The sequence below is a fragment of the Octopus bimaculoides genome, chromosome 8 (assembly GCF_001194135.2).
Source record: "Octopus bimaculoides isolate UCB-OBI-ISO-001 chromosome 8, ASM119413v2, whole genome shotgun sequence".
Classification (NCBI taxonomy): domain Eukaryota; kingdom Metazoa; phylum Mollusca; class Cephalopoda; order Octopoda; family Octopodidae; genus Octopus; species Octopus bimaculoides.
In genome coordinates this window covers 55,437,911-55,448,441 of record NC_068988.1, presented here as the reverse complement: position 1 = coordinate 55,448,441, position 10,531 = coordinate 55,437,911, and the positions used below count along the sequence as shown (strand labels likewise).

Genomic DNA, 10,531 nt, shown 5'->3' with positions numbered 1-10,531 from the left:
GGAAATATATATGAAAGAAGGTTTGAAAATGCATCTTTAAAATTGCATATATATCATCATCTTTCATATATATCATCATCTTCCTCCTCCTCATCATCATCGTTTAACGTCCGCTTTCCATGCTAGCATGGGTTGGACAATTTGACTGAGGACTGGTGAACCAGATGGCTGCACCTGGCTCCAATCTGATCTGGCAGAGTTTCCACAGCTGGATGCCCTTCCTAATGCCAACCACTCCGAGAGTGTAGTGGGTGCTTTTATGTGCCACCGGCACGAAGGCCAGTCAGGCGGTACTGGCAACGGCCACGCTCAAAATGGTGTATTTTGCGTGCCACCTGCACAGAAGCCAGTCCAGTGACACTAGCAACAATCTCGCTTGATTGTCTTTGCACATGCCACTGGCCCAAGTGCCAGGAAGGCGACGCTGGGTACAGGTGATATATATATATATATATATATATATATAGTATATAATTTTTTATAATAATTATAATAAGGGTAACTGTATGGTAGAGCCCCATGCTAGATGTCAAATGACTCTAAAACTGCTTTAATTATCACACATGGCTGAGACGAGTGATCTAGATTTAAACTGTATGGTTGTAGTCCAATCACTGAAACAAATGAAAGATATAAGAAAAGATAAAAAACTTAGAAAATTAAAATAACAAAGAATACCGACTCACAGCAATTCCTAATTGACATTGGTCATCACTCCGAGGACAATTACGGAACTTAGAAAACACTTTTTCAAGAGCTTTTTGATCTGCGCTTCTGGTCATCTTAATTAAATTGAAAAAATGCCCTGACATTGTATTCAGTTTATCATTCTCATAAGCCTCAGCAATTTTATCCAACCCTTCAACTATTTCCGAAACACTTGAAGGGTTTTCTGTTTTGTCAGCTTCAAATTCAAAAGGTAGGGTTGTTTTCCGAATTGAATCTCTTGGTAATTTCAAACTTGATTTTCCTTTGGCTATTTTCTTCAATACTAAAGATTGACTGAATGAATAAAAGAAAAAAATTAATAAGAAATTAACAAAAAAAACAAATAACATGGAAGTTCAAAGTCAGAAGAGACAAGAAATTTGCAGCAAAGCTGTGTAATAGTAGAGTCAGATGTGGCATGCAGACCACCATATAACTTGTTTTATTCTTCTCTTCCATTTTATTTATCACTTGTGCATTGCATTTTTATCCTTCTCTTCTGTTTTACGAATTCAGTGTGCACATATGCACTGCGTGCTCATACTTCTTTTTCCAGTTCCTACTCAAAACTGTTTACAGATCACAACCATCTCACAAACATGTGTTTGTGAGGAGCCCTTCAAGCTCTGATGGTTGTAAAAAAAATGCTGAAAATATATCTGCTAAACATTTAATTAATGTTTTAAAAGTGTTCAAACAAAAATCACACACACACATAGATATATATACACATATATATGTATGTATATATATATATATATATATATATGTGTGTGTGTGTATACACACACACACACACACACACACACATATATATATATATATATATATATACATCAAGCTTCTTTCAGTTTTTGTTTACCAAATCCACTCACAAAGCTTTGGTCAGCACGAGGCTATGATAGAAGACACTTACCCAAGGTGCCATGCAGAGGGACTGAACCCAGAACTATGCGGTTGAGAAGCAAGCTTCTTACCACACAGCCTCATCCTTTTTAGGGAAGGCGTGAGAGGCCCATTCTGGTCAGTTTTAATGTAAAACAGGTAAAAAATTAGGGTTGGATACAGCCATTTTAAATGCTAAAGGGTTAAAACTAGGATCAGGAGAGAAAATAAAGTTCTGCTCAAGGATCTGAGTCTTTATTTATATTGGTAATGTCTTTTATGGCTTTCTGCCAATCCAAACAATACCATTGCAAAAATAAAAATTAAGATTTTGATTTTTAAATGAAAAATCTGTTTAAAATGGATCAAAAATATTCAAGAGAAACTGTTAAAGAAACTAGGATATCCTTTACTTAATTTCAATAAAAATGACCTAAGGGAAATAACTCTAAGTGGCCAGTAGCATGTTTTTGAATAATAGTCAAATACAGGTTGGTCAAATACCATCCAACATAAATTCTTGGTTTATTAGAATTATCTCCACCTCCAGAAGATGTATTGTAATTACCAAATGACATTTAAGAGAAAGCTCCAGTTGAGAAGGGGAGGTAACCTCCGGAATAAAAAATTCTCTATGACTGACATGCCATTAAGGAAAAGGACAAGTTTATTGCCTGGAGTTAAGAGGATAGTCATGTGCAGTTGGATGCCTTTTCTGATATTTGCTATTTAGCCATGAGGTAAGAATAATATTAATTGTTGATGATGTTGTTGTTTTGAGTAACCCCTCCTCCATCCTTATTCAACTCTGCTTCAGCTAATTTATGGGCAATACACATTCAAATGTTTGAAATTGATACAGATATCTGCCATGAAAACTACATTTTATTCGGTCAAGGGAAAGGATAATGGGCAAAGCAAAAGTGAACTCTTCTTTGTTTAAAGTTACTGAATTGATATTTTTATTCACAGAACCCTCCAAAAGATGAGGCACATGACCTGTATGTTAAAAAAACTATCACCACATTTAAATTACATAATTAATCTTTATGAGAAGATTTAAGGTGCTATGGTATAAATCAGAGGAAGGAAGCCTTTCTATATTTGAAGGTTGCATGAAATTCATTATAATCTGATAAGGCAACATTAAAGAAAATTCTAGTAAATACAATGGGGCAAAAAAATGACCTGTGAGGCTTGTACAAGCTAAAGTACAAAGGTACAATAAATAGGGTGAGTCAACAATTAGTTCAGCAATGCTTTGTGAGAAGATAGGAGTTCATCAAGCTTCAGTTATCAGCCCTCTTCTATTCATTATAGTCCTACAAGTCATCAATGAGGAGTTTATGACCTACTGTCTGTAGGAATTCCAATATACTGATGATCTACTTCTTTTAGCTGAATCTATAATGGAATTCATCATCATCATCATCATCGTTTAACGTCCGCCTTCCATGCTAGCATGGGTTGGACGATTTGACTGAGGACTGGTGAAACCAGATGGCTACACCAGGCTCCAATCTGATTTGGCAGAGTTTCTACAGCTGGATGCCCTTCCTAATGCCAACCACTCAGAGAGTGTAGTGGGTGCTTTTACGTGTCACCCGCATGAAGGCCAGTCAGGTGGTACTGGCAACGGCCACGCTCAAAATGGTGTATTTTATGTGCCACCTGCACAAGAACCAGTCCAAGGGCACTGGCAACAATCTCGCTTGAAAATCCTACGAAGGCCAGTCAGGCGGTACTGGTAGGTGGTTTCAATTCCTGGACCAGATGGTGCATTGTTTTCTTCAACTAAACACTCCATTTCACATTGCTCCAGTTCACTCAGATGGCAAAAGTGAGTAATTCTATACCAAACCAGTGTGCCATAAAGCATGGAAACAGGGAAACTGTCCCTACAAGTCTATATGACTTGAGAAGAAACTTTGCTTTGCTTATTTTCATGTGGCTATTAAGTTGTCAATCATTATATTTGTTGTACTCACCTTACATTGAACATAGCTGTTGCTTCAACATTACCATAGTGTTTGAGGACCTCAAAATCTTGCCTTTGAAGACAAGAGACAGATTCAATATGATCATTGGCATTTAGTTTATAATCACAAGAAAACTTTGACTGGAATGGGTATTGTAACTGTAAATAGAATATTAATTTTATTAAGGAAGTGTTAGCAACAGCATAGCCAAAGATATATCATACAACATCATAGCTAGAAATATATCACAGATTAACCTCATAAATAGAGATATATTGCAAATTAACATCATAGTTAGAGATGTATCACAAATCAACATCATAGCTAGAGATGTGTCATAGATCAACATCTCAGGTAGAGATATGTTGCAGATCAACATGACTATAAGAGATATATGATAGAATGCCATCATAGTCAGGTAAATATATAAAAACATTATCATAATTTGCAATATATCTCAGAATAATGTCATAGTCATATAGCAGTATCATTACTTGGAGTATATTACAGAGTAATAGTATAATTAGAAATATATCATGGATTATCAACTCGGTTAGAGATGTATCACAGAATATCATAGTAAAAAATATCACAAAGCAAATTAATTAAGGCTGTGTCACAGAGAAATACAGTAGAGATATATCATATCATAAAATGACATAGTGATATATCATAGTACATTTTAAGTATATTTACAGTCAATATTTCTTCCTTTTTCCTTGCCACCACCTCAAACCAATAACTCTGTTTTTACTACCATTATATACTTGTTCTTTCAATCATACATCCTAGGTTCTCCCAACACCATTCTGTCTGCTACTCATCCCTTTAATCATGCCGCATTGAGCAAAAAAGGCACAGTATAAAGTAGCGAAGACTCTTTAGTCTTGTAGAGAAGATGACCTCACTAATATTACAGTTCTATATTTAAGAGATGAGGAATTATGTACATTATTTACATTTGACGGATGTTTGTCCTCATCTTGTTTGTTGTTAACACGTTTCAGCTGATATACCCTCCAGCCTTCATCAGGTGTCTTGGATAGGAAAATATTAGATTTATAAGCCCTAAAATTCACTCCATAATTCCCCACAGGCATATGGCATAGTGGTTAAGAGCACGGGCTACTAACCCCAAGATTCCGAGTTTGATTTCAGGCAGTGACCTGAATAATAATAATAACATCGAAAAATACCTTAGGAATGAGAACCCAGGTTCGAAATTTCCCCCAAGACACCTGATGAAGGCTGGAGGGTATATCAGCCGAAACATTGTGTTAACAACAAGCAAGATGAGGACAAATATCCGTCAAATGTAAATAATGTAAATAATGCGCACTAATATTGATGGGCATCATAGTAAAATGCACCCAGTACACTAGTCTTTTTTATTTTATTCTTTTAATTGTTTTGGTCATCTGACTGCTGTCATACTGGAGCACCACTTTAAAGGGTTTTTTAGTTGAAGAAATCGACCCCAAGACTTATTCTTTGTAAACCTACACTTATTCTGTCAGTCTCTTTTTGCGAAACTGCTAAGTTACAGGAACATAAACACACCAACATCGGTTATCAAGGAATGGTGGGGGGACAAACAATGATACAAAGACACAGTCACATAAATACATACATATATATGCATATATATGTATATATATATATATATATATATATATATATGACGAGCTTCTTTCAGTTTCCATCTACCAAATCCATTCACAAGGCTTCAGTCAGCCCAAAGCTATAGTAGAAAATACTTGCCAAGGTGTCACGCAGTGGGATTGAACCTGGAATCATGTGGTTGGGAGGCAAGCTTCTTCCCACACATCCACACCTGCACCTACTCTATAAAATAGTTGACAATTAAGTAGAAGTAGTAGTCTAGTTGAGGTCATGACAACTTCTCTAGTGCATGATAAAAGCCACCTAATACACTCTGTAAAGTAGTTGATAATACATTATCTAATGTGTCCTTTCATTTTTAAGAAAGTAGGGAGTAATTTGAAAGAGATTTAATCAATATTTCTTGTAATTTGAGAAAATTCCTAAAGGTTGCCATTCACTTATGGTGCCTGTATAGCTCAGACTAGTAATTCTAAATATTTATTTCTTTATTATCCACAGGGGGCTGAACATAGAGGGGACAAACAAGGACAGACAAAGTGATTAAGTTAATAACATCAACCCCAGTGTGTAACTGGTACTTATTTAATTGACCTCAAAAGGATGAAAGGCAAAGTCGACCTCAGCGGAATTTGAACTCAGAACATAACGGCAGACGAAATACTGCTAAGCATTTCACCTGGAGTGCTAATGATTCTGCCAGCTCGCCGCCCTGGTAATTCTAAATATTAAGAAACTGGTACATACCTCAGTTAAGTTTGTGACATGGAAACCTCCTGATAAAGTCTTTATATGACTCCTGGGAACAAACTGGTATTTAAAGTAGCTGTGAAGATCACAGTTGGTAATATCAAGGTCAGTGTGAATGGTCCATTTCTTTTTAGTTGAAAATTCATAGTTCACTTGACAAGATCCATAAATGTCCCACTGAAAAATAACAACAAATCATATTTTAGAAAAAGCAAAATGATTAATAAAGGTGTCAGCTTGGCAGTGCCACATTTTTATATGAGTTTACTTCAATTATAACAAGCTATTTCTTAAAATATACTGTATTTACTCATACTCTTTTTCTCTTTTACTTGTTTCAGTCATTTGACTGTGGTCATGCTGGAGCACCGCCTTTAGTCGAGCAAATCGACCCCGGGACTTATTCTTCGTAAGCCTAGTACTTATTCTATTGGTCTCTTTTGCCGAACCGTTAAGTGACGGGAACATAAACACACCAGCATTGGTTGTCAAGCAATGCTAGTGGGCCAAACACACACACACATATATACATATATACGATGGGCTTCTTTCAGTTTCCGTCTACCAAATCCACTCACAAGGCTTTGGTCAGCCCGAGGCTATAGTAGAAGACACTTGCCCAAGATGCCATGTAGTGGGACTGAACCCGGAACCATGTGGTTGGTAAGCAAGCTACTTACCACACAGCCACTCCTGCATAAATTATACTCTTAATTTAGTGTTAAATCTTAGACCAAATTGCCCTGTGTGTAGCACCATTATTTATTTTTTTGTTTTTCATTTCAAATCACGTATGAAAGAATGTGACTTATACACAAATAACCATGGTATATTTTCATGTAGATTTCTAAAAAAGGAGAAAACTATTTAACTCCTAATTCTGGAAGTCGAGTAATGTTATGTATAATGCTAAATTACAAAGAACAATTCAAAATGTAATGTAATAGAAGTTTATAATCCGTTTGTAAGTAAGAATGAAAATAAATATTTAAATTTTACTTCTTACATTTTTAAGAAAGCACAAATACAGAATCCACCAAAAAGATATAAATACACTTCAGGGAAAGGAAAATCTTTATAAATATTTTAATTCTGTATTATTGCAACTTATTCAGTGTTATCACAATTTGATAAAACATTGAAAGAGGTATTTATATTTATAGAGGTACTTGTAGAAGTTAAATACTTAGGATCTAGTCTTTCTCATTCGCAAAATGAGCCCCACTTAATTATGCCCAGATTGCTTTCAATTTCAATGCATCTCTGAATTTTGATTATGATCAACCAATTACGTTATCTCATAAATTAAAGAATCTGATGCTATTTGGAATTAAAATTGGGAAATTTGGGTAATTTTAGCCAATCAACTGAAAGCATGGTATTAGCAGCTTGTTACCATGACAACCGCACACTGTGTTGTGGTTCACTGTTGTCTGTGCTGCTGTTGTCTATATTGATTTTTCACACTTGATTCTTCACACCATGAGATTCTTTTCACCCACATGTTTTGTTTTAAATTTTTCTGTGTGTTAGTATATTACATGTTTTTCTGTGCTTCTGTGTGTTAGTATTTTTACATATTTTCCATTTCATATATTTTGGGGACTCATTGACTCATTTAGCTGGATTTATGATTTCCCTAGATTAATTCTATTCATAAAAATTTAAATTAGGAGTATTTCTTAAACTGTTAGCTTCACATTTCAACAGCTTAACTGAAATTTAACCCATGTAACAGGAGAGAGTTATCATGTGGAACAGAGAAACTGTGAGTGATACAGATAATTTGACATTATTTTTGAATTCTGCATGCAAAAACATATAAGATACAGATATTCTTTTCCTTAGGGCAAATTCTTTGTTGACCAGTGTTATTCTTATCGTAATTTACAAATCCAAACATGAAATCATTACTCAACTTCACACACACACACACAGAGGCACTTGTGTATTAATGGTGTACACAAATACATGACAGGTATACATAATACTGAAATACGCATGAAGTAAACACATGCAGACAAATATATTAATATAACAAATCAAAAAAATTTTTTAAATACAATCAATGAAGAGACAAAAGAAACAGTAAGATGATACATGTTGATTTTATTAGGTATTTCTATTTATTTAGAAACCTACTATGAACAGGTCAGACACTAAACTATAAATTTCACAGGGTATAACCTTAAAGTTGACACTGCTCTGCTAAACGCAGAAAATTTCTCTCTTCCTATTAGCTAAAAATACAGTTTTTTTTTTTTTTAAACCTCTGTAACTTTTTCTTCAATTTTTTCTCCACAACATCATTCCTTCAAAGCAATGAGACTGAATGTCTACATTATTATAGCCAATTTTCAAAGTTTTTACTTCCTTTAAAAAAAATGCATATTTTGCGAATGAAAAAAAACTAGATCCAATATTTATACAGACTTTTCTTTTCCTGATGTGTGCATACATTTTTTTAGTGGACTCTGTATATATAGATCAATAGATATTATTATATTTCCTCATAAATCAAAACAAAGCAAAAGGTGGTAATTTCAACCATACTGAATGCTCTAAAACTTATGTCAAATAAAGCATAAATTAACACATGTTTATGTAGAAGAATAAGGAAGTAATCAATGTTTTGATATAAATTTACAATGAGAAAGGTATATTTTGCTATCTTGACCATTCAGATATTTATCAAGAAGTATTACTGAATGTCCATGGCTCAGTGGTTAGAGCATTGGGCTCATAATCATGAGGTAGTGAATTTGATTCTCAGCCCAGGTTGTGTGTTGTGTTTTTGATCAGGACACTTTATTTCACATTGTTCCAGTTCCCTCAGCTGTAGAAATGAGTTGTGACACCACTAGTGCCATTCCCTTTGATAGCTTCGGTGGCATGGAGAGGGGAGGCTGGTATGCATGGACAGCTGCTGGTCTTCCATAAACAACCTTGCTCAGACTTGTGCTTAGGAGGGGAACTTTCTAGGTGCAATCCCATGGTCATTCATGACCAAAAGAGGTCTTTACCTTTCTCTTTAATACTTCTGAATAAAAAAGAACCGAGTCAGCAGCATAATTTGCATTCTGATTCAAACATCTTTTTACTTATGTCTTAACTACAAGTTTTTTCTACAGTTAATAACAAGGTAGAGTTCAACTAGGCTAACTCAGCTCATTATCTCTTGCACAACAACATACAAGATATTTCAGAAAAAATAGTATGGACACTTTCGCTATATCTCAAGAGGGTCATTTGCCAATAATAAATACAAACACTGGTTTTATTGTACTTCTTTTATTAGTAGTCAGTTCATTAACACTAAACCAATTAACAAGTATATTGTTTGGCTAATCATTTGGTTAATTAATCAATCATCAAGCGTTGTCAAAGTCTTTTTGTTGCCATTCACAACCTCATTATGGACATGCCCTCTCTACTCCAAGTCTGCTTCAAGGTCTATCTGCCTGTCTTCTTGATTAACTAAACAACTACTCAAACAATAGCTTCTTAGTTAATTGGCTAAATATTAACAAAATGTTCACCAATAATAATAATAATAATAATAAAAGAAGTGAAACAGAACCAGTGTGTATGTGTGTTGTTTATTAGCATAATAATCCCACCAAGGTACAACAAAATCTGTTTCAACAAATGACATCACATCAAGAATTCTGCAAAAGTAAAATATGAACAATTATTATGAATAACTTGCTACTTTAGAAAAAAAAAACATGCTAAATTTCTGAGCTACCAAAAATGGAAGCCAATCAGTGTACATAATGTTGTTGAGGCTCTAACGAAACAAAGGAATAATTACCTGGTTAAAGGTGTTATTGTAATTTTCCGGTTTTCCCACTTTTAGTTGTAGCATCCTTACAACACCTCGTTTAATATTCAGAGCTATGGACTTCTCCTCTTTGTGACTGTAAATTTCTCCGTTTTTCACAAGACCTTCTTCCAAACTGAACTCAACATGGAATCTGTTGAAATTTGTTATATTGTATGGCTAATACTCACAAGATATTTTACAACTGTAACAGTTTGGCTATATTTGGTATGTGGTGCCTGTGCATGTGTGTGTGTCTGTGTGTATGTGTGTTAAGGTTTGCGTGCCAATGCAAATTCAAATCTATGAAGATTTTTTTTGGCTTCTAGTCTTAAAACAATTTCTGCTGCATTAATTTATTTAGCTCTGTGCACATGTGTATGTATGTATATGAGTGATATGTACATGAGTGTGCATGTGCAAGTGCGTGTGCAAGTGCATGTGTGTGTGTGTGTGTGTGTGTGCATATGTGTGTGTTGTGTGTGTGTAGTCAAGTGTTCAAGTTTCACAGTAATAAGAAACTTATTGAGCATTTTGATTTTTGAGCATATCATAATGCATTGAAACTTTCCCTAGTGCAATCTTTTTTCTTTTTTTGTAATTTTCAACTTATTTCTATTTACAATTGAAAAACAAAATATAAAATTGCTGAAACCAGTATGTTATTTTAATGAATTTTAAAAATTCATAAAAACTAAAATTCTCTTTAAAACCCAGGTGCATTTTCACCCCCCAAACCAATTTTCATATATATATATATATA

The 10,531-nt window shown here is 34.5% G+C and overlaps 1 protein-coding gene across 1 annotated transcript in view; it reads right to left on the bottom strand.

The window, feature by feature from the left end:
- LOC106876216 (uncharacterized) overlaps positions 1–10,531 on the bottom strand; it is a 105,688-nt gene that overhangs the window by 72,306 nt on the left and 22,851 nt on the right. Inside the window, exons 5-8 of the mRNA XM_014924684.2 lie at positions 9,760–9,922; positions 5,943–6,122; positions 3,582–3,730; positions 687–1,002 (exon numbers count right to left, since the gene is read on the bottom strand). Coding sequence (XP_014780170.1) covers positions 687–1,002; positions 3,582–3,730; positions 5,943–6,122; positions 9,760–9,922 — 808 coding nt within the window. The remainder of the gene's footprint in view (positions 1–686; positions 1,003–3,581; positions 3,731–5,942; positions 6,123–9,759; positions 9,923–10,531) is intronic.